This window comes from Panulirus ornatus, chromosome 42 (assembly GCF_036320965.1).
Source record: "Panulirus ornatus isolate Po-2019 chromosome 42, ASM3632096v1, whole genome shotgun sequence".
NCBI classification, from domain to species: domain Eukaryota; kingdom Metazoa; phylum Arthropoda; class Malacostraca; order Decapoda; family Palinuridae; genus Panulirus; species Panulirus ornatus.
In genome coordinates this window covers 15,406,967-15,432,486 of record NC_092265.1, presented here as the reverse complement: position 1 = coordinate 15,432,486, position 25,520 = coordinate 15,406,967, and the positions used below count along the sequence as shown (strand labels likewise).

Below are 25,520 nucleotides of genomic sequence, written 5' to 3'. Positions count from 1 at the left end.
TGGTTATCCTAACCACATATTGCAGCGACCACCACAACTATCTAAAACCAGTATACCACTCCAACTTAAATACTACCACACAACTATTCTTTCTTGTATCATCACCTGTACTTCACTTGGTCTGCCACCATGACCGTACCTCCAGTACAGGTTGAGGATGCAGCTCTTACAGGCGCTGGCGCATAATCTTACCACCGACACAGGATACCAGTGATGCTTGGACGTGTCCTAAGGTCATGTAAACCTGCAGGTACGCACCACACGTACCAAGTAAGCGGCTCCTGCTGCTGCACCATACCTGGTAATTACTTATGAAAGGTGGGGCAGCAGAAGTTGGGGCAGCAGAAGTTGCCTCGCCCACCCTTTAACTCGGGTATGGAGGATCGAAGCTGCTCTCAGAGCTCAGCTGAAGCCAAGACGTGTTGTTGCCACTTTTAATTCATCAGGCTATTTCCGGCCACACAATCAAACTGCCTGATCAGATACAAGCTGGATCTGGGACGCTCCTTAATAACAGCAATACTGAAAAGCAATCTCAACCTTGAATATCTTGACTTTTCTTGGGTGCTTAACATTGTATATCTTAGTGGTGATATTCTACAGTCTTACAGTCTAACATTGTACATCTTAGAGGTGATATTCTACAGTCTTACAGTCTAACATTGTACATCTTAGTGGTGATATTCTACAGTCTTACAGTCTAACACTGTACATCTTAGTGGTGTTATTCTACAGTCTTAACAGACTAAACTGTATATCTTACTGGTGATATTCTAGTCTTACAGTCTAAACTGTACATCTTAGTGGTGATATTCTACAGTCTTACAGTCTCTTATAACATTAAGAAATCAATCTTTTTTTTTTCTACATAATAAACCATGTCTTGTATTGGTATTTTGATAGATCTCTTCTGTCTGCGGCCCAGACAGTTAAGTCATTCCTCGGTAGTTCTGATTACTGACAGTCAACATGGTGGGCCTGTGTCTGATCATTCAACGTGGTGGGCCTGTGTCTGATCAGTCAACATGGTGGGCCTGTGTCTGAACAGTCAACATGGTGGGCCTGTGTCTGAACAGTCAACGTGGTGGGCCTGTGTCTGAACAGTCAACATGGTGGGCCTGTGTCTGATCAGTCAACATGGTGGGCCTGTGTCAGATCTCTGCACGTGTTCCTTACCTCAACAATCTTGTCCTGCCTTCAAATGTGTTGCTAACACTACAATATTCGTGTTGGGAGAGTACAATGCCTCGAAAGAGCTTTATCACCGTTTTTCCCTTTATCTCCTGAAGATTCACAAGATCCAGAAGACCATAACCTTTCCAAGAAGCAAAAGTTGCTGAACGTTAAGAGACCATGGTCATGTATGTGGAAGGCTCCTGCATTATTACGTGGACGTCAGCTCATGTCAGTCTGTTCTCCAGCACCTCTCTAATCACAGAGCATTGATCGAATACCTTTGAGAACCGCCTGGTCCTCCCACGGAGACGCAGTATTGCCCTGGCTTATGTAAACTGACAAAGAAACTCTGCGTCTCCCTCTGGCTTATGGAGTAAACTGACAAAAGAAATTGACTCAAAATCTTCATTACGTTGGGTCGTTTCAAACGCTCTTTCTATTACTTCTAATTTCACTCACTCACTCACCTTTGTCTGACGAATTATTCAACTTCTTCCTTTTTGGAGGCGACTATAAATTCAAGGAATTACACAAGAGCCAAGACCTTTTCCAGGAAGTGACGCCCGCACTACTACTACTACTACTACTACTACTACTATAGGTGGTTTGCGTTTCTTGGTACGAGCTGCATGAATGTGGTCCTGGAGCGAAAGGCACGAGCGAGCTATCCACGACCCTCTCGAGGTCCCAGTGGCGAGGAGGTGAAGCCAGCGATGCACAGCCTGGAGGAGTTACTGCTGAAGAAGTCGTTTGGGTTCTTTACCTTTATGATGATACTTGACTCAATGAACATTGATGTACACGACTTCTTTAATACGTCGTTTGTGTTCCTCGATGCCATTAGCATACGTGCCTTCCTCTGTCCCTAATGAGCCAATGATACATGTGATTCTTAACGTAGTTCTAGGATCTTTCTACCCATTAGTGGCTGTTGCTTCTTCATCCTTCTTAAGACTCGCATGATCCTCTGATCCCACACTCAAGCTCGCACACATCCTTCGACGATGTTTTCTCCTCCTTCGTTGAGAGATGTGCGGCCTTTTGATTGATGGGCTGCAACTCGTTCCCTCCTCCTGTATTACCGCTCTGGTTGGTGTCTGGTGGAGAGTAGCCATCATTCCCTGATCAAGTGACATTGTTTTCTTTTTTTCTCTCTCGTTTTCTGCCACTGGGGACCGATTCCCTTTGGTACCCCCAGACAATTTACGTATTTACATTTCATCATTACAACGTTTACCTGCGAAATCAAATGTGCTGAACTGACCTCCAAGTGTGTGTGTGTGTGTGTGTGTGTGTGTGTGTGTGTGTGTGTGTGTGTGTGTGTGTGTGTGGTGAGTGCATTCCAATGGCTTCGCATCTATAACTGTCGGTATTTTGAATTCTACATTGAGACAATCAGACCCAACGTATCAGACCTTGTGGTTGGTTGTTGTGGCTGGACCTTGTAAAAGTTCCTTCTCACACACTCGCTGCCTCTGTGACTGGCGGCAAAGTTCCCAGACAGTGGCTAATCCGTCCTCATTCATGCGATTGGCTGAAAGCTTCTGAAAGGATTACGTGCGAGACAGGGTGTCTAGGGTTAGCAGGCCAAGATTCTACCTTCCTGAAATGTACCGTAAATTTTTGAAAAAAAATATGATAATAATAATAATAATAATAATAATAATAATGATGATGATGATGATGATGATGATGATGATGATGATAATAATAATAATAATAATAATAATAATAATAATGATGATGATGATGATGATGATGATGATGATGATAATAATAATAATAATAATAATAATAATAATAATAATAATGATGATGATGATGATGATGATGATGATGACGATGATGATGATGATGATAATAATAATAATAATAATAATAATAATAATAATAATAATAATAATAATAATAATAATGGTGATGTTTATGGTCATGATGACTGTCCATACAATGTGATGGTAAGAATGATGATGATGATGATGATGATAATGTCATGATAGAATATTGTGATCATTCTCATAACGTCAATCAAGGTAGGATGATAATGTAAGTGATCACGCATGCTGTATTTTGCCATCCAGAGAATGCATTAACGAACTGGAACTTGCCAGTTGTATGTCAGGGACGTGACGTGTCCCTCGAAAACACATGGCTCTACAAGCCTACAGTCTTCCTCCACCACTACCTACCTACCCCAGTAGAGGCAGGAGGGCGGGTAGAAGGCTATTACGACTCCCCAGTGTGTGTGTGTGTGTGTGTGTGTGTGTGTGTGTGAGTAGTAATACGACGCTGAGCACGAGACAAACTATACAACGCGCAGGGGACGCACTGGGGTACTGGCTACCTACCTCACCCGGGCCACATATACACACACACAGGGGAAGAAAAAAAAAAGTATCGTACCACTTTTCGTGTGAAACAATATGACACTCTGGACGAAGGATTTTGAGAGACGCCCACTAGTCTGGCCTCACCTTAGTAGCAACGTTTTCATGATACTGTAATACATCGACTGCCAGCTACATTTCCTGTCATTTATCATCATAAACGTTATATCGGTTCCATTTTTCGATAATGATCATTAGGAAATTTGTCTAACGAAACGCGTCGTATTGGTCATTTCGAAATTCATCGGATCTATCCGTGTGTATCGTTCTCATGTTAGTGTCTGTTGACCTAGCAGATGATTATGCCTCTCACTGTTACCAAGGGTTGAGCTTTTAGCGTTACCCTGTTTGACCTCTCAGCGTTACCACAATTCGAGATTTCAGTGTTACCACTGGTTAATTTCTTACGTGTTACCACAGGTCGACCTCTCAGTGTTACCATGGATCAACCTCTCACTGTTACCTTAGGTCGACCTCTCAGCGTTACCATGGGTTGACCTTTCAGTATTACCAAACGTTGATCTCTCAAGTGTTACCACAGGTTGACCTTTCACTGTTACCACACGGTGACCTCTCAAGTGTTACCAAAGCTTGATCCCTCAGCACTAGCACAGGCTTGACCTCTCCAAGCTACCGAAGCTTGACCACTTAAGCAATACCACAGCTTGATCGCTGAGCAATACCACCGCTTGAACGACCTCCCAGCGCAACGATCACAACCTCTCAGGAGGTGGCAAAGGTGCTTTACCCCAAGCGCGCTCCGTGCCCTGAGCCCCCGCCAGGGGAGGTTACAGCAACCAAGGGAAACACCTGGCAGGAAGGTAAATGGGAAGATAGGTTGGTTGCGCGGCTGGGAAGGGTAGGTGTGCAGGTACCGTAGCAGGCAGGTAGTAAGTAGGTCGTTGGTAGTAGGTAGCATGGAAGGCAAGGGTAGGTAGGTAGGTAGGTAGGTAGGTAGGTAGGTAGGTAAGTAGGTAGGCAGCGTGGCAGAGAGTGAGGGTCGAGGCCGTCACCATGACAACGGTGGGCCAGCCTCCCTCCCTCCCTCTCACCTCCTCTCCCGCCACGTGCTCCTCCACCTGTTGAGTTTTCGTCCTCTGGCCGAACTCCACCTACCTCCCGCTCCACACACACACACACACACACACACACACACACACACACACACCAGGGGGAACATGAGAGCCACCAAAGGACACGGCAGAAACCTGGCTGGACAGAGCAGGTGTCGGGAGGGAGGCTGCGATGGAAACGTTGCTTCGGCAGGAAACAGCAGCAGCAGCAGCAGCAGGGGAGTGCCGGACACGGACAATATGGTAGGTCATGAGGAGGTCAATATGCAGAGGTGCAAATGAGAAATTCACAAAGTCGGTGAGGTTAAAAATGTGAGGGGGGGGGGGAATGATGGTGTAACATCCCTCCCCACTCTCTCTCTCTCACTCTCCCAGTGCACTGACATAGAGAGAAGAGAGAGAGAGAGAGAGAGAGAGAGAGAGAGAGAGAGAGAGAGAGAGAGAGAGAGAGAGAGAGAGAGAGAGAGAGAAGGGGGGAGGAGTGTTGTGTGTTCCCAAACGCCACCGTCTCACCCAGCCGTCTGCGTGCGGACCCTACAGGCGTCCCGCGCGCGGCTGCTGTTGTTATTGGTGCTCCAGGTGCTGGTGCTCCTGGTTATGATGGCGCTGCTCTCAACAGCTGTGGTGGAGATCAGCCGTGAAGGTGTGTGTGTGGTAGCGGTGGTGGAGATCAGCCGTGAAGGTGTGTGTGGTAGCGGTGGTGGAGATCAGTCGTGAAGGTGTGTGTGGTAGCGGTGGTGGAGATCAGCCGTGAAGGTGTGTGTGTGGTAGCGGTGGTGGAGATCAGCCGTGAAGGTGTGTGTGTGGTAGCGGTGGTGGAGATCAGCCGTGAAGGTGTGTGTGTGGTAGTGGTGGTGGAGATCATCCGTGAAGGTGTGTGTGGTAGCGGTGGTGGAGATCAGCTGTGAAGGTGTGTGGTAGCGGTGGTGGACGGTGTAGTCACGTTGGTGGCAGTGGTGTGGGGTGTGGTAGAGCAGTGGCCAGGTTGATCTCCGATAAATCCTCAAGAAAATCCTGGAAGGTATGGTTCCCGACTTACGTCTGGCAATAACCTCCTGCTGGCTGGCACGACAGGCAGGGTAGACTGTAAGATACTACCTCTGAACTCCCCAAAGGTGCGTTACGCACAAAACGGGAGAACACCTTACACATCCCAGGCCCAAGACTCTTCCAACACCTACCATCAGAAACAGCATGGGATGCACAGTAGAGAAGTTCAGGAGTCCACTGGAGAAGTACCTAGAAAGTGCACCAGACCAGCTAGGCTGTGAGGAACTATGTGGGCTTGAGGGCTGTGGCTTCCAACAGCTTGGTTGACCAACGACCCAGTCCAACAGCCTGGGACCAGCCTGGGCTGTGGGGGGTGATGATCCCAGAGGACTTCACCGGTGCGGTGGTGGTGGTGGTGGTGTGGGGTGAGGTAGGTCAGTGGCCAGGCTGACCCAAGGCCCCCGGGGGAGGGTGTGGTGGTAGTGTTAGTGTGCAGTGAAATAGGTCAGCGTCCAAGCTGATCTCCAGGCTCCCTGGGACTCCCTGGCGTGGTGGTGGTGGTGTGTGGTGAGGTAAGTCAGCGGCCACGCAGACCTCTCGACCCCTGGGGATAGGTGTGGAGGAGGAGGAGGAGGCGGTGGTGATGGTGGTGTGGGGTGAGGGAGGTCAATGACCAGGCTGACCTCTATTTCAACAGGGGTGGTGATGGTGGTGGAAGGGGTGGAGGTGGTGATGGTGTGGGATGGGGTTGGTCAGTGGACTGGGTGACCTTTGCCACCCCCACCAGGGATGGGTGTGGAGTGGTGGTGTGGGGTGAGGCAGGACAGTGGTCAAGCTGACCTGTAATTACCCCCTCCTCCCCCCCACGGATGGATGTGGTAGTGTGGGGTGAGGGAGACCAGCGGCCACGATGACCCTTACCCCCCAGGGGTGGGTATGACGGTGGGTATGATGGTCAGTGACCAGGATGACTTCTGCACCCCCAGGGGCAGGTGTGGTAGTGGTAGTGAAAAGAGAAGAGGTGGTGAAAGCCATATGTAAGAAGCGCGGCTAGAGGTTGGAGTGGATGGGTCTGCAGTTAAACTTCTTGAGAAAGGGAGTCACTGTGTTGCTGACTGTTTCATAAGGATTTTCAGTGTATGTATGGCTCATGGTGAGGTGCCTCATGGTTGGTGGAATGCCTGTGTAGTACCACTGTACAAAGGAAAGGGAGAAAATGTTCATATTACAAAGCAATAACCTTGTTGAGTGCACCTGGTGAAGCTATATGAGAGAGTGGTGACTGTGAGAACGGTGGCTTGAAAAGAACTCCAGATTGGAAAGGAACAATGTGGCTTTTATCGCACACATTTTCTTCTGGAAAATGTGTGCGATAAAAGGCTTGCATGTGGCGTTTATGGATCTGGAGAAAAAGTATGATAAGGCTGATAGAGATGCTCTTTGGAAGGTGTTACGAATATATGGTGTGGGAGAAAAGCTGCTGGAAACAATCATGAATCTTGATAAAAAAAAAAAAAAATAAGAAGTAAGGCCTGTGTGCGAGTAGGAAGAGAGGAGGGTAAGTGGTTCCAGGTGCGGGTGAGCCTGCGGCTATTTCATCTGTTTGTGGATGGGGTAGTGAGGAGGTGAATGCAAGGAATCTGGAGAAAGGAGCAAGTACGCTGTCTGCTACGGGCGGGAGGGTTTGGGATGCGAGTTAGTTGTTGTTTGCTGATGACACCGTACTGGTGTCAGATTCGAGTGAGAAACTGTACAAGGTGGTGTCTGTGTATGCTAGTGTGTGAAAAGAAAAAGTTGAGAATAAAAGTGAACAGGTTAGTTGGGGGTCTGAGTTTAAATGGTGACAACCTACATGAAGTGGAGTGCTTCAGATATCTGGGAGTGGGCACAACACCTCTGAATTTTTGAGGTAGTTATTACAAAGTCTTAAATTCCTGTCATGCCATCAGGATGCTATTTCCGGATCTAAGTTGAGAACTATAACTTTCATGACTTTCCAAATTTAGATGCTGGTACACCTCTCCCGTCTGAGCTCCAGGGAGTATAGCCTCCAAGAGATTTCAGCTGTTCCCAGTATTATAGTTCCTTTACTACATTAACATCAGCTGTGAAAAATCTCTGAACATTATCTAATCCCGCAATTTTGCCCGCACTGTTTGATGATGTTAGAATACAATATTCAATTAGCTCCTTGAATAACATCAACAGAGAATTTTTCCTTCCCTTGTCTTGAAGGTCCACAGGATCCAGCCTACCATTCTTCTGCATGAGAAATCCGTTGTTTTGTGTTCGCTGAAGCTTAAGTCGTTAGACATTATTACCCCGAGATATATCACTTTATTCAACTGGTCTATGATAACGTTAGCGTCTGTCCGGTATTCTGCATTGCCTTTTTCTTCATGTTCCTCATACCGGACGAGATGAAACTTATCTCCACTGAAAAGCATGTTGTTCTCTGCTGCCCAGTGAAGACTGAAGCTATCTGTACTCCCTGGAACGCACATAGAGAATGGGAATTTCATAATTACCAACTGGAAAATGATGAGAGGTAGGGTTCCCACTTTACATTAAAAATAATCCCCTAATGGCTCGACAGGCATGAAAGACTGCAAAACATTACCGAAGAATTCAAAAGACGCAATGTATACAACAGAAGAAAAAATCTAAACATCCGGGGCGTAAAAATGTTTCATACGCTGTCCGCGGCCATTAAAAAATACGACAGACCGTACAGTGACGAAATTTAAAAAGGGGTCTGGACAAGTGAAGGTTTCTACAGTGTACCAGACCAGCCAGAATGTAGTACGTTCCCTCACAGGCCGCGACCCCTCACCAACCTGACTAACTAACCAGAGGAACAACAGGACAGTTTAGCTGAAGAGCAGACTATGAGGGTACAAGACCTCCGCGGTCATCGTAAGGTAAACGTATGGTATATAAGACTGTGGAAGACTGAACTGTGGGCGGGTAGAAGGAAGCTGAAACATTCTGACATGTTCAAAATCTGGACTTTTTCTAAATATAAGGATATTATCCTCAGCTGCTGGAGGTAGCGTCATGTGTTGAAGCTCAGGAGTCCCCTTCCTCAGCAACCACAGCTCCTCCTCAGCTGCTGGTGCCACGCGCTGTCCCCCAGGCACAAGAGCAAACGAATGTCAACTGCAGCGTAACGGATGGTCAGCAACGGTTCACGCCCGATACTTGATGATCGATCTCTGTCCCTACCCTACTGGTTCACTGACTCTCTCTCTCTCTCTCTGTCTCTCTCTCTCTCTCTCTCTCTCTCTCTCTCTCTCTCTCTCTCTCTCTCTCTCTCTCTCTCTCTCTCACACACACACACACACACAAAAGGCGTGTAAAATAAAATACCTCTACGGTACGAGTCCTGGATGAATGGAATAAACTGAGTTATGAGACGTTGAATGTGGAAAACAGACAGCCAAGTTTTGCAAAACCTGTATGATAGTAGAAAAGGTTCAAGAGCTGCCCCCCCCCCCCCCCCCCACGTGTGGCGAACCCCCCCATGTAGAGTACGAACAGGTAATTACACACAGTGAGCACCAAGCCGAGCAGAGGTGTGCAGCTGTCAACAAGGCGGAACTATACAGGGGAAAAGAAAAGTATGAACCCTTGCTACGCTCACGAACCTGTCAATGAGGGCCATGTCTCCAGACATATTCACCCCGCCGGGGTGTCCTAGGCCCGTCACAACAGCCTTGGAAGGTGTCAGGTGTTACCTACTGAGACGCGGGGGAAAATAACAACATTAATCATACAGTACATAACCCTCAATTACAATCATGAGCCCCCGAGGTAACGATGTTAGGGGGTCTGACCGCAAGATGTATTGTAAGTGTTGGGAAAAAGGACGAGGCAGGTAACGGACCTGGGAGGGAGGACGACCAGCCGGGGAAGGTGGTGGCTGGTGTCCAAGAGGAGTGAGTGAATAACACGGAGGAGAAACTTGATAACAACGAGGAGAAAGCGAGGGAAAACAAGTTGTGAGGCAGCACAGAAAAAAAAAAAAAAAGACAGGCAAGTGAAAGAAGCACAGGAGAAACTGAATGAGAAAATACAGGATATGGAAAAGAGGAAAGACAGACGGAAGATGACGATAAACAATGCAGAGGAGGAGGTGAACGAAACGAGGGTGTTGTCTGCCACGGTAGTTGAGGCAAGCTTAGACACATGAGTTTAAAAGTGTTGTGCAGAACGGATGCCAACGACGGTGAGGGGATGAATGAGGCGTATGATAGACCGGATCATATGTGGGGAGGAGGAGGAGGAGGAGGAGGAGGAGGAGAGCAAACAGAGGAAGAGGAGAAAGGACCAGAACCTGAAGGTCGTGAGGGCTAATATAATGTTGGTGTCAGGAGTCTCTCAAAGTGTCCAGGATTCTACTAAGAAAAGTTGAGTGTTAAACACTGATAATGTATACCATAAGGAAAAGGCTAAGCTTAATCAAATGATACGACGTAATGTTCACCACCTGGAGGGTGTTCTTTCGATAAAATGTCATTTAGGTAAGAATAAGAGGTGGAAGAAGGTAAACAATGAGATGGAGGGGGGAGAGGAGGAGCTGAAGATAAGGATGAATCTTAAGAAATCACCTTCACTGGATGTACGGAGGAGAGGTGAGGTTTGCTGTGGTGGGGTCAGGATCTGAAGCGAAGATATTGGAACTTTTGCTGAAGTTAGATGATGAAGGGGAGTGCACATACAGATGTTTATAACTGTTATTTACCAAGGAAGCAAATGCGGGAATGATTATCGACAAGGCCAGTCCACACCTGTACAGTAGTAACAATGGTGACGTACAGTCAACAGTGGAAGAACTACATGATGAATGAGCTTAGAAAATAAAGTTTGAGCAGCAATTACTGAACCAAAGTTAGGGAAAGTAGTTAGCAAAGTGCCAGTCGGTGTTCTCGTCGGCTATGATGGCCTAGCAACACGCTCTCCACTCGTTACATAACCGCGTCAGTGCATCTGTAGCACAAGATCCTCTCACTGATCGTTTCCCTAATGTCCCTCACATCTGACGCCGCCGTGTTTCCATCTACTGGAGCTTCCATGGCCTCTTTACTCAAGAACTGGTGAATGGTACGCTGGGTACGCCGTCACAAGCGTCAACTCCTTCACTGAGGTGGTTACTGTCATAAGGGATTTCACGACTACGTTGAGCTGCGAAGACGCCAGAAGAGGAGAGAGAAGTGAGAGAACAACTGGACTCGAGACGAACGACTACAAGAACTTGAGGATAAGATCCAAGTAGCTGCAGCTGCCTGCCTGCCTGCCACCAATAGTGACAACCTCCTCGTTTGTCTCTGACCCTCGGAGGAATTTCGGGAAGTGAAGAACCAGGTGTGTAACGACCAAAGACATCGCTTCCTATGAGGCATCAAAGTCCATACATAAAGAAATCAATTATGGAAGGACATCAACGACTCTACTACAAGGAAGCCGCCTCTCGTACGTCAAAGTTCACTGGAGTATGCTAATGACCGAGCACAACACTGGACTAGCAAGTCACAAATCACAGCAGTTTCTCGACTTGTCTAGGACTTCCTATACCACCCGACCGTTGATAGATGTGTCAACAACGAGATCGTCTGTGGTAAACAAATCACACGTGAAGAAAATGAGACATTCTCTTCTTAAAGGCAAGACCACAACACCAGGGGAGGATGGTGTCACCTCTGATGTGCTTCCACTTATCGTGAATGTGAAATCTTTTTCTTAATCTATTCAACATGACTCTTCAACAAGGCTCCTTCCTTGTGCCTGGAATTACACCAATACTGAAACCTAACTGATAAAATTTCGACCTATCTATACACGTGCTGTTTCTGTAGTCACGAAGCTTATCCTCCTCGACAGACTCGCGTTAACCCAACCCCATTCAACTACCTCTTCAACTCTATATCTAGCGGCAGGAAGGCACACGCTGCTCCTGTGAGTTCTTCGCTCATCAACAGTTGTAGACACGCACAGCCCTCAGAGACCCTCCTGTGTCCGCCTTTAGTATCACGAGTACGGCTATCATCCTTGAACAACTTTCAGAATTTAGAGTAAGACTCCAGACACTCTGATGGATCAGAGGGCAGTCAGTCTACCGATATCCCAAGGTCTTACTAAGGGGCGCCTTCAGTGACTCGTCTCCTTTTCCCCTAAGAGGGGTCCTCAGCTGACACTATCCAAAGTTCTCATGCATAAACTTCTATCCAACCTTGGAATCTGTCTTAATATCTCCTCACCTGAGGGATTTCAAGTGTTCCTTGATCAGTTCACGCACTCCGCCACTCAATGTGGCCTTGTCATTAACACGGACAAATAAAAATCTTAATCAATAACGAAGTCTGGAATGAGAATCACTCTCTTGTGTTTCACAATGAGGTAACTGATCCGTGACTCATAACACCCACCCGGATTACGTTGGCGCCCTCACTGACCCACACGGTAGTGTAGCTGGTTTGAAAACCAAGCTCCTACGTCGCCTAGACCCTTCCCTGACTTAACAAGCAAGAAGACTGATGTTAGCGTTCACGCTGCCGTATGTGTAAGGCGTGCCATCACCCAACATTCATCTATGGTGAGCAGGCAACTTCTTCAATCCCGAGATGTTGCTCAAAAAAAGCCTATGAGACTAACCATGAGTTGTCCCACGAAGACTTAAAGCAGTCAACGTGACTTCCTCACTTACCCTCAAATCCCTGAATTTACTGAGAGACTCAGCGTCATCTTAAGTGCCACATGTCACTAAAACCCTCACATCACACTACGTCTCACTGCGGGAAATATCTTGCTCCCATTCACCAGGCTACTGCAGGTGGCTCAGCCACGGTAGTTAAATTACAGAGCCTAGATCTACAGGATGTAATACCAAGTGTTATATACCTGTGACACTGAAACTTGGAAATGTTAGATCTAAAAACTGATCATATTTACCATCATCCTGGCCACCTCAGTCCTCACGTCCTACAAGAAGTAATATGTAAACAAGGTGCTGAACAACCTGACTGACAATACCCAGTCTACACGTAGCAATGGATCCCTGCAAGGCCAATGGTGAGGCTGCTGTGGCTTGTGTTATCTAGATAGAGTGCTAACGACCTCGTCCATCGTCCAGTTGGTAAAATCCAGCTCTTAGTCAACTCCAGCCACTGTGATATGTATAGTATTCTCATGACGTTGAGATCCATAGTCTATTTGAGTCACCCTGTTATCCTCTCTGACTCCAAACTAAGTCTTGCAAAGCTCTCACGAGGGACTACCTAATTCCTCCCGCCATTCACTTACTGAAGCAAGTGATGCACTAGAAGTCCAGTTTCTATGGATTCCCTTAACATATAGGATACCTGAGTCATGACCAGGTTGATGACCTTGCTAAAGGGGTCCTGCGTCTGCTAGGACCTAGCCCCTCTCACCAGACCTGGGAAGGGCAAATGCACTCATGGACATCTCCAGAGAAATGCTGAAAAGACCTGACACCCGTAGTAATATATATGACCACTTTAGCCTTAAAATGAACTAGTACGAAAGACATCGTCAATGTACCCGATAATGTGAAGCTGTATCGTCAGGTTATGCCATGGTTATACATGTGCCTCTGGCAAGCTGCAGCAAACTATGACCCCGAGCATTCCAAGTGTCGGCTCTCCTCTCTCTATCCGATGAAAGTGCTGTAAAATCAGCGACTTCAGTCCTCATGCCCTGAGGTATAGAGAACTTTGTAATCACTTCACTGACTGGGATGCCCTTGGAGATAGCTTGTGAATTTCATGTCATCGCCAATACCGCTTGATATCGTAAATCCTGAACTTCATCTGAATCACAACCAGTGCTACTACATCCTGCATATTGTAAGCCTTTTATGTCACACATATTGAACCAACACTGTATTGTCATCAACGTCAGTAATGTCTGTTTGTGTTCTATTATCAGCACCTACACAATGTAGGAGATATCCTCCCACACAATCCCACTTCACCACTCATTTCTTTGCAACGGCACTCCACCCCTCTCATCTAAACCATCCCATAACTCATCTCCAACCCCCAAACAGATATGCAAAGCTTATCCCCACCTCACACGTTAGCTGCTTCTACACGCAGATACTCCCACCCCAAACAAAAAACAAGACCGACCAAAATATATACACATCGATATGTCCCGACGAAAACTAAACAGACGGCCGCAGGGATGGGTAAGAGTACACAATAAATTAGCCTCATTGCGGCAAAATTCAATTCAAATCATCGTCCTCCCAACACGTCTAAAACGTCAGCCCACCAGAAATACATCCATCTAAAACAACGCTCCCCAAACATACACGAGTTACACTTTCCCGTCAATGCTCTGGATATTACCCATTCCTACAAACACCGATTCGTCATATCTGAAGACCCAGCCTACCAACGGTGTAACTTACACAACGAAGACACCGAACACTTACTGCTCAATTGCCCTAAACTTTCGCCACACAGACGCCCTCGTAACATCACTACACTTATGACCTGGGATCCGGCCCGGTGGATGTGGCCGGCTTACTGAGCGCTGCGGTAGCCATGTAGAAGACAGAAGGACTCCTGGGGCAGTGAGTAAGTATGCCTTACATTCTGTATACGTACATCAAATGTGGCCTTACCTTCTGTTATACCAATGCCATTAATGCTGGTCCTCCTCTCCTACTCCTTTGTGACCAGGGTATGTTGCTCGTCGTGCTGTGTTACGTTAACAATGGAGTACCGCAAGGGTCGATTATGGAACCTGTGTCATTCTTGGCCCGTTTTGATGGCATGCCACAGGCAACACGATCATACGTTGTCCACAGATAATATCACACTAATGACAGATATTAAAGATGTGACAGAAAATTAATGATGTGAAAGACTATGAAGCAACACTGGAAAGTTTATATGCTTAAGGAACTTACTAAAATACAGTGAAATGATGCGATGTAATCATAATTACCGTCATGTACTAAGGATGAGGTGGAGATAAGGAAGACCTTGGGAGAAGTATTGGTTAACTGTGGGAGGAGTTCAGTGGAATGAAACTGTGAGGAAGATCTCCTGACTACCACCACAAAACACTTTATCACTTATAGGAAGCAAACTGGGGATAACGCCACAATAACTTACACTTTACTAACAAACAGCTATCCAGTTAACACTTTAAGATAAACTTATGAAAGACTCCTATGGACCAGCTGGGAAGTGCATATACTATCTCCCACAAGAATGGTGCCCGAATTGGCGGGTCGGAGCGATGAAGACGAGTTGAAAACACACTGTGATGGTTGGTTGGTTGTTTAGGCTTCAGTCCTATCAACTGCCAGGGTCATTAATGCCGTGAACGTAAGCTACTAACATCCACCAACCAGAACATCTTTAACAACTCCTTCACGTGTTCAAGATAACGCTAAGATAACATAAAATATGCATGTGGCCCATCACACTGCAATGACCTTGCTTCAATATTATAAAGGAAAGGAGGAATCCTATTATGACGTAAGAAGTTCTGCAAGTGAGCAGTTGACTAGGCTATGGAGAGACATTTTTCAAAGTTTGGCTGGAGAGGGTCAGGCTGGGGACGGACGTGGAATTTTCAAAAGCGAGAGAATGTGATGTGATGCCACGTCAGGAAATAAGTGTTCGCTAAGAAAACAACATGATGGTTTGGCGCTCATGACGTAAGAACGTAATGCGAGGTTTTAGAATGTTTATAGATCATAACTGAAGACCATTATAAGTACTTGTGGGCCGCGATAATATCAGTTATGCTAACCCCCCCTCGTAGGTACAGACAGGTAATGACAAGTAGGTAAATAAATACACAGAGACACACACACACTGACTCTCACTGATGTTAGACTCCTATCTCATATACTTCAAATCCCAGACATACCTTTCATACACCCTGCAGAGGGGACCACCATGGGGCTACGGTCAACATCTCACGTTCATAACATCAACAAACATCAACCACATCCTCATCTGATGACGTACGTCACCGTCTTCCCTCTACCATGACGTCATAGGTTTACCTCCATCCATCACGTGACCGGTGTAGCCAATGGGACTCGATGTTAACAACCAAACTCATGAGAACTAATCTGTACGACTCTGGCAAAGCACAACCACAAAACAAACTGCTCATTTCTACGAGAATGACACCACACTTACACTACTTAACAGCCCTGTGGTAAAAATGACTTGCCACTTAATCTACTTAACAGTCCTGATGTAGTACCAGCTAGAATCTAATTTATGGAACAATTCTGCTGTTGCTCTGACACATCTGAATAAGTCCTGTTGTAGCACTGCTACTTCTAAACTTCACTTAACATTCCTCTCACAACATTCACTACAAACGAGCTCATTTAAGTGTTCCATTGAAGTAGTGGCTACTATCTTACTTATAAGTAGCGTTGTGGTAATGAACACATCGTAATCGTACTGCTCAGGCAGTAACTACTGTTAACTACTGCTCAATTCTACTCATCAAAGCTACTAAAGTATTGACTACTACTTAACTTGATAATGGTAATGTAGGTTTGGCTACTACTACTACCTACTATTACTTCAAACTACTACTACTACTTTGTACTACCTCTTCTACTACTACTATTACTACTTCTAACTACTACTACTACTACTACTTTAACTACTACCACTACTACTACTACTACTATTACTACTTCTAACTACTACTACTACTACAACTATTACTACTAACTACTACTACTTCTAACTACTACTACTATTAATACTACTACTTCTAACTACTATTTCTACAAAAACTACTTCTACTACTACTTCTACTTCTAACTACTATAACTATAACTACTACTTCTACTACTCGCACTACTACTTCTAACTACTATTACTATAACTACTACTTCTACTACTACTACTACTACTACTACTACTACTACTTCTAACTACTACTACTACTAACTACTACTACTATATTACTACTTCTACTACTACTACTTCTACTACTACTTCTAACCACTATTTGATCTTTCTTAAATGTCCTATTTTTGGCTCTGGCTGCCAGCGCTGTTGCTGCTACTACCAATACTTCTACTGTCAGTTAACTACCACTTACCATACCCCAGAGTCCTGTCGTAGAAGTACCTACTAAAGTACATAACTTACTCATCAGTCTCACTGTAGTACTGGATACTACAAATATAAGTGTCTTCCACACTTAACGGTCCTGCTGTAGTACCGTCTCTTAAGTACCCAATAAGTGGCCATAAGTGCAGCACAACGTACCTGGGGAAGAAGACAGCACCAGTAAGTATATGTAAGTGTATACATGGTACATATTCCAACCCTTCGGTATAAACTATACATATTCCAACCCCCAGTGTAAACTACATCTTTCGGCCCTTCAATGAAAACACCCAGCACCCTAGCACCCCAGTGTAAACTACATATTCGAGACCTTTACTGTAAACAATACATATTCTCAAAACATCTAATGTGAACAATACATGTTCTAACGTATATGTAAACAATAGAAGTTCCAGACCCTCAGTGTAAACAGCACATGTTCCAGCTCCCCTATGTAAATCTAGTCATTTTAGCAATCATGTGTAAACAAATTAATCTTAAACAAGCTTGTACTTCTACTGTTATCAATAAAAAACAAATGATTGTGTGTCTCATGCTGTCCAGCCCTCCCACATGACGCAAACCCCAGGGGTGAAGACAACCACAGCAGGTGGCGAGAGCCCCAGGGGTGACGAGAACCCCAGGGATGACGAGAACCCCAGCAGGTGGCGAGAGCCCCAGGGGTGACGAGAACCCCAAAGGTGACGACAACCACAGGAGGTGACGCGAACCCCAGGGATGACGAGAACCCCAGCAGGTGGCGAGAACCCCAGGGGTGACGAGAACCCCAGGAGGTGATGAGAACCCCAGGTTGTTATGAGAATCCCAGGGGTGACGAGAACCATGGATTGTGACGAGAACCCCAGGAGGTGATGAGAACCCCAGGAGGTGATGAGAACCCCAGGAGGTGATGAGAACCCCAGGAAGTGACGAGAACCCTAGGGATGACGAGAACCCCAGCAGGTGGCGAGAGCCCCAGGGGTGACGAGAACCCCAGGAGGTGATGAGAACCCCAGGAGGTGACGAGAACCCCAGGAGGTGACGAGAACCCCAGGAGGTGACGAGAACCCCAGGAGGTGACGAGAACCCCAGGAAGTGACGACAACCACAGGGGTGACGACAACCACAGGGGTGACGACAACCACAGGGGTGACGACAAACATGGATTGTGACGGAGAACCTCAGGGGTGACGAGAACTATGGTTGACGAGAAACCAAGGGGTGGCGAGAACCCGGGGTGATAAGCCCCAGGGGGAAGGAAAGACCTCCAGGGATGACGAGCACCTGGGGGTGACGGGAACCCCCCCGGGGAGTGGAACAAACCCAGCGAGATATTGTCTGCCTTTGGCTGCAGCTCATTCAGTGCACCATGAGTAATACATCATCATTAGCAACAGTAACTAATTATCATTATCATTATCATCATTATCATTATCATCATTATCATTATATTACCATTATCATCATAATCAGCACTATCGTTACAACTACAATAACTACTATTAACGTTATTATTGTTGTTACTACAATCACTCGTTACCTCCACCTCCCACAACACACAACAAAGAACCCGGGACTCAGGTTCCACAGTGACTTTTCTCTGCCTGGCGTGGTCATGCACACGTGCTGACTCACGCATGACTCACGCCTCCACGCGTGTCTCTCTCTCTCTCTCACACACACACACACATCCCCTCCCGCAGGGTGGGCGGGGGCGCGTCCCTCCCTCCAACCCCCTGGACCCCAAGACAAGCCAAGCCAACCACTACCTTACCACCACCCCTTCCCCCTGGTCCATCCCTCCCATGCCAGTTCCCCGGACGCAGTCACACCCCAGCACTAACCCCCCACCCCATGATAGGAGAGGGGCGGGAGCACCACACCCACACCGTTCCCCCTTCCCACCCACCCAAACAAACCCCCTTCCTCCCTCCCTCCGCCAGACCTAACATGGTGGTCATCATTACATCACAGGTGAAGTGATTTGTCTGCCCTCACCACCATACTTGGCCTCACTGATGGTGGCGGTGGCGGCTGTGGTACGTCGTGGCGGTGGTGGTGGTGGTGCTTGGGGCGGTGATGACACTCGTATAACTAGAATACATATGGTTCCTCTCAACCCACCACCACATAAACCAGGCCAAACCTCCCTCACGGTATGTCTCCTCCCCCATCACAAGCGCCCCCAACACTCCACCCCAGCACAGCCATCATCAAACACTCCCCATCTAGATCATCGCCGTCGTCAGATAGGTTAACAAGAGACAAGTATGGTTCCACTGGGCAGTCCCACTGTGTACTTCCACTGGGCAGTCCCACTGTGTACTTCCACTGGGCAGTCCCACTGTGTACTTCCACTGTGCAGTCCCACTATATACAGTTCCACAATGCGTATAAGAAATGTCAAGTGAGCTAACCACAGAGCCATGGAATGTACACAAGATGACAGAGACAAAATAGCAGCGTCAACCAGCAAGCGAAAGAATTCGAATAAAGAATTATGAACAACTTTCAAAGAACCACAATCAAATGATCTATCTTGAGGATATACACGAATCCAGAAGAACATCAAGGATCCTATAACCACTCATCTCATCATCATCAGATCTTAGCGAAACTGCAATTGCTTCCTTCGGAAACACGTATGTCAATTTGCTGTTCACACTCGTGAAGATTTTAATAGAGCAGCCAGGATGTTGGGGGAGGGGCTATGTGGGCCAGAAGGCTGCGGCTCCCAACAGCTTGGTCGACCAAAGACAATCCAGCAGGCCTGTGCCCAGCCCCGGCTGTGGGGATGAAGACCCTCGAAGACTTTACCAGGGGAAGGAACGCAAAAGTTCGATTCTTAGTTGCTGCAGTCTGTACACAGTCACCTCAGCTGTTCATCCTCTCATCCTCCCCTGGGGAATGCACATTAACTGGCTTAGGGTATATATATATATATATATATATATATATATATATATATATATATATATATATATATATATATATATATATATATATATATGTGTGTGTGTGTATGTGTGTGTGTGTGTGTGTGTGTATCAATCATATCAACTTAAAGTCTCCCTGGAGTTATACGTAATGCAGTGGGAAAAGAAATGAACAAAACCGTGAACTGTTCATAAAATAACAAATAAATAACTAACATATGAAATGAACATCGCAATAAATGGTCGTGTTTGAACGAATATGAAAGAATTCTTTAATCAAATTTATAATAACTGGGATTTGCCACTACCCTCAGATGTAACTATTACACACCTCGACTTCGAAAACATCTTCAGTCACAACTCAATACTGGGTTACCATCGTCTCCGCTAGGTGGTCAACTCACCACCCACCCACTACTTATGTATTTCTTATTCTAATTCTTTTAAGGTCCCTCCGTGCACACTCTTCCTTACCCTCTAATCTGTCCCTTAGGACAAAAAGCCTTATACCTCTGACTACGCTAAATCAACTCCTAAAAAAACAAGGTAAAAAATACATCATCCGTTTATTGCAGAAAATCGAGTGGGTGTGTTGATCACGGACTGGCTTACTGTGACAGGAAAACGAGTTGTGCTATCCGGGAAAGCATCACCCAACTGCTTGGTTCAACGTGACAAGCGGGGTGCCCCAAGGATCAGTCCTGGGACCCATACTCTTCATCATCTGTGTCACTGGTATGGAGCCTGGAGTTACAATAATGTACTGTGTCAAAATCTGCAGACGATACAAAGCTGAGAAACAGAACCAAAGGGTAGGAAAGACGTTTTCATGATTTAAAGAGGTTTAAGAGGTCAGAGACGTGGCAAATGAACTTCACTGTCGACATGTGTAGAGTCATGCAGTTTGGTTATTAAATATCAGACACGAATGTAAAAAGATAAACACCTTGGAGTGATAATGAGTAATGACCTTAAATACACATAGCAAAGCTTAGCCACGTATGATTCTTAAATATAATGACAGGATATAAAACGCTCAAGTCAGACCACATCCGGAGTTTACTTCTGTACTTGATCAAATGTTGAAGAAAAACAACACATGATGTAAAGAGCAATAAAAGTAATCCCGACATTTACCAATAAACTTTACAAAGACCAAAAGAACAAAATTAATATGTTAAAAAACACAGAAAAAGCCCTTAGTGACAGATATATTCAAAATGAATTCAATACTACGTTGCAAAAAAAAAAAAAAAAAATTCTTGGCAAATGAAATTGAGAGATATTAAGGATCCGACACAGAAAACGATGACTATCACGATGTATGAAATACGACCAGAGAAATATTCATAAGACTGATCACGGATGAATAGATGATCCATGATCCTTAACAAACCCATGGTGTAAGACTATATTCATACATGTATTTCAACTTCTTTTCTCTTGACTCAGCATCGGCAAACGTCCTTCTTCCCCAGGGTGTCCGACGACTGAAGTTTAAGTCAGTATGCTCTCCCCACAGTGCATGGTGCTCCTTCATAGCCATTTTTCTGATGGCTGAGGTGCAGGAGGGAGTGGTGGGTGAGGACTAGCTTAATGCTTCACCCTCCTGCTTGCATCTCCCCGGGTAAAGAACGTAGAGTATCATCACTGTCCTCGAGTGGAAACCCCACGTCAGAGACCATCAGGTCTTCTGTTATCTGTCTTTCCCATGTACCCCACACCACACGTGTTCCCTCACCACTATCTTCCCCCCTGCTATCATAATCCTCCATCCCCACCAGTCTTCCCCCCTGCTATCATAATCCTCCATCCCCACCAGTCTTCCCCCCTGCTATCATAATCCTCCATCCCCACCAGTCTTCCCCCCTTCTATCATAACCCTCCATCCCCACCAGTCTTCCCCATCCTCCCGCCACCACAACCCTCCATCCCCACCACAACTCACCACACTCTGATCCTTATAAACCAAGTCAACTAGATATGGGAGAGCAGCAGGTGGATGGCACCGGTTAGGCTGCCGCGCCCAACACCACCACCACCATCACGGTGACACGGTCCACTGCCCTCACACACACACACACACACACACACACACACACACCACAGTGTCCAGTGTCCTTATGACTTAGCTACGACTCCTGTTCACTGTCTTTGCCACGAAGGATATCATACATAAAGTTCAACAGCATCTTCCTAATTCTTAAGTGATGGCAGTGGTAGTTGTGGCAGTGGTGCCACAATCATGGTGTACCGTCGTTCAGCCTAGTACCCTGGTACATGAAAGTAATGTCCCTCTGGCTCCGCTCTGTGCTCCACAAGGGAAGATGAGATACACATGTATGACCCGATGAGACACACATGTGACGCGATGAGACACACATGTGACGCGATGAGACACACGTGTGACGCGATGAGACACATGTGAGACGCTGACACAAGTGTGACGCGATGAGACACACGTGTGTGTGTGACGCGATGAGACACACATGTGATGCGATGAGACACACGTGTGACGCGATGAGACACATGTGAGACGCTGAGACACAAGTGTGACGCGATGAGACACACGTGTGAGTGTGACGCGATGAGACACACACGTATGACGCGGTGAGACACTGTGTCGCGGGGACACATGTGTGACGCGATGAGACACTAACGTACGACGACACCTACTGAACACCCTGCCAACACCCAGGGCAACACCAGGTGGCTCAACACACACACACACACACACACACACACACACACACACACACACACATACACACACACACACACACACACACACACCCTCGTCAGGAGGAGAGCAGCCACTTGGAAGGGAAAGACTGCGATACTGTTTGCACGGTGGTACCGTTGACACGAACTGTTTCCCAATGGGTAAATGTGTCAAGGACAACTGAAGGTGATGTGGGGGCCAGACGCCCAGCGACACCTGCCTCCACCGCCACCACCACCACTATCACCTCCAGCAGAGGGAAGGAAGCTGGTGTGGGGGGGACCAACTCGTGGGACCTGCCTCATGGCCCCCCAACAACAGATGCAGCAGGAAGCTGGTATGGGACCCGACTACTAGTAAGGCAGCAGGCAGCAGGAGACTCAACAAGGAATGAAAGCAGTAGCAGTACTAAAGCCAGCTGAGAAAGAAGGCACCAGCAGCAGGGGAGTCAGCAGGGGGGATGGGGAAGCTGCAGCGGTAGCAGCAAGACAGCCAACAGAGGAGGAAGGTAACAGCGGGAGAGGCAGCAGCAACAAAACCAGCAAGGGAGGCACCAGCAAGAGAGACAGCAGTGGAGAGGGGCAGCAGCAGCAGGAGAACCAGCAGCATAGGGAGACAACAGCAGCAGGAGATCCAGCAGAAGAAAGAAGTCAGCAGCAGCAGAGCCTAAAGGGTAGAGAGGCAGCAGAAGCAGAACAACCAGCATAGGAAGAGATGCAGCAGCAGCAGGAGCCAGCAGGGGAGGGAAGCAGCAACAGCAGGAGAGCCAGCAGGGAAGAAAGACAACTGCAGCTGTGGAGCCATCTGGGGAGAGAGGCAGCAGAAGCAGAAGAGCCAGCAAGGGAAGGAGGCAGCAGCAGCATCAGGAAACAAGCAGGAACAGAAGAGCCAGCAGAGGAGGGGGCAGCAGCAGCAGGAGAGCCAGCAGAGGAGGGAGGCAGCAGCAGGAGAGGTAGCAGCAGCAGTAGAAGAGTCAGCAAAGGAGGCAAGAGAGCATCAAATCCAGCAGGGGAGGGAGGCAGCAGCAGCAACAGCAGCAAAAGAGCCAGCAGGGAAGGAAGTAGCGACAGCAGGAGAGTCAGCAGGGGAGGGAAGCAGCAGAAGCAGCAGTAGGAGCGTGTGTGTATGTGTGTATGTGTGTGTGTGTGTGTGTGTGTGTGTGTGTGTGTGTGTGTGTGTGTGTGTGGAGGGGTGTGTGGGGGGGGGGGGGGGGGGGCGGGAATGCCACGCACGCCGGCTATGTCCTGGTGCACGTCGGGCATTCTTCGCCAAGTGCCACAGGGGCGCCCCACACATCCCCAGCACGCCGCCACACTGGTCCTTACCCGGGGAAGACAAAAGGGCCAGAGTGCCCCGGCCTGGCAGTGCCAGGGTAGCCCTCCTCCCGCCGCTGCTCGGGATGGCACAGTCTGTGACCCTTACGTTCAAAATAGACCAGCCGCCCGGCACACTGGCCCTCACCTCCGGCCCGCCACCTGCATATATGGCCCTTACAGCGGGTGTGCCTAAGGGCTGGGATGGCAGGGCGGACGGCGGTGGGATGCGGCAGGCGGCGGCGGGGCTTGGGTGCCCAACTAACATGCCGGCTATGCCAAATCTATGCCAAGAACACAACTTCCTAATCAACAACCCAGCGCTCTGCCCCAGCTTAAGTCAACTACTACAGCACCTGAACCTTCTTATAGTGCGCCCCCGCATGCGGCTGCGGCTGCTGCTGGTGGTGGGGGTGGGGGTGGTGGTGGTGATAGTGGGGGGTAGCGGTGGTGGTGAAGATAGTGGGGGTTGGTGGTGGTGATAGTGGAGGGCAGCGGTGGTAGTGGTGATAGTGGGGGTAGCGGGGGTGATGATGACTGTGGAGCTTAGAGGTGGTGGTGGTGGTGATAATAATGGTGTCTGTGGTGATAGGAATAATGCTAGTGGTGGTGGTGGTCGTGGTGATAATAATGGTGTTGGTGGTGATGATGAGAATAATGCTAGTGGTAGTGGTGGTGGTGGTGATGGTGGAGTTTGGTGGCTGTGCAGATGGGGATCACGGTTGACGGTGGTGGTAATAATATCAAGGATAATGGCAGGTAGTGGCAGGTGCCATGGTTGGGTAAGCCATCATGGCAGTAAGGTGGTGGCAATGTCTCTTCATACTGGTTGGACATTAAAGACAGAGAGTTCCTTACAGAACCTGTTACTCCAGGATTCACTGTACTGAGCAGTGACAGATGCGGCACAGCTGGCGGCACACCTAGCTCTCAGTTCAAGAGTCAGTCTTAAATATGTACACGATAACGTCCTGGCTCTTAACATCATCGACTCAGAAAAATGGAGAAAAAATCGTGTAAGAAAATGATCGCAGGACTGATTCACAAGCCTCCAGCACCGACGCAAGGGGAAGACGAAAGGATGAATGACCAGTTGGTGGATGTCTTTAACGAAGACGATACGATTACAATGAGAAACTTCTTCAACGAAACGGTATTCAAGTGTGAGAATCACTGGCTATTGCTCTAATACAAGTAGCTGAGAAACCTACGCGTGACGTGAACATATCAGACTTAGTTCTACCGGAATATGAGGATCTCGTTGGCAATGTTGTGGCTGGGGAGAGTTTGGGTATATGTGACCATCGACACATGACATTTGAATGAAGTACCTTTTTCAAGAGTATCTTTAATGCTGGTGAACACTCGCACATGTTAACGATCTTGGCTTTGCTCTCGACGGGATAAGTTGGGATGATCGTAAATCAAAAGGGTGTGGACGTAGCCCTGAGGGAAGGCTCAGCAAAGCATTCGAAATAGACGAGAAAACATGTGTGGCTATGTGGAACAGACTTCCTACTTCACATATTAAACCAAAATGTTGGAACACTGTTATACAGAAATGCCTGAGTGGCAAACAAGAAGGGAGAAATAACCAGCATGACAGAATAAATAATGAAGATTCGCATACGAGGATAAACGATTCATTGCAGCACGTCAACATGAAGGGTAGAACGCTAAAAATAGCAGAAGAAACTCCACAGAACTTTACGGCAGCAGCAAGTTACACCCCGTCCGTTAACTGACGCATTACTTACGGGGAACATCAATGTAGTCTACGGCGATGAAGCTACGGCT

The 25,520-nt window shown here is 47.2% G+C and overlaps 1 protein-coding gene across 6 annotated transcripts in view; it reads right to left on the bottom strand.

Moving 5' to 3' along the window:
• sd (TEA domain transcription factor 1 homolog scalloped) overlaps nucleotides 1-25,520 on the bottom strand; it is a 330,242-nt gene that overhangs the window by 231,937 nt on the left and 72,785 nt on the right. Inside the window, exon 1 of one of the 6 annotated variants that reach the window (XM_071686622.1) lies at nucleotides 16,792-16,917. The exons of the other annotated variants lie outside the window; for them this stretch is intronic. Within the exon in view, the coding sequence (XP_071542723.1) occupies nucleotides 16,792-16,795 (4 nt within the window). The 5' untranslated portion in view covers nucleotides 16,796-16,917. Of the gene's footprint in view, nucleotides 1-16,791; nucleotides 16,918-25,520 lie in introns of those variants that run through there. 6 annotated transcript variants of the gene reach the window in all.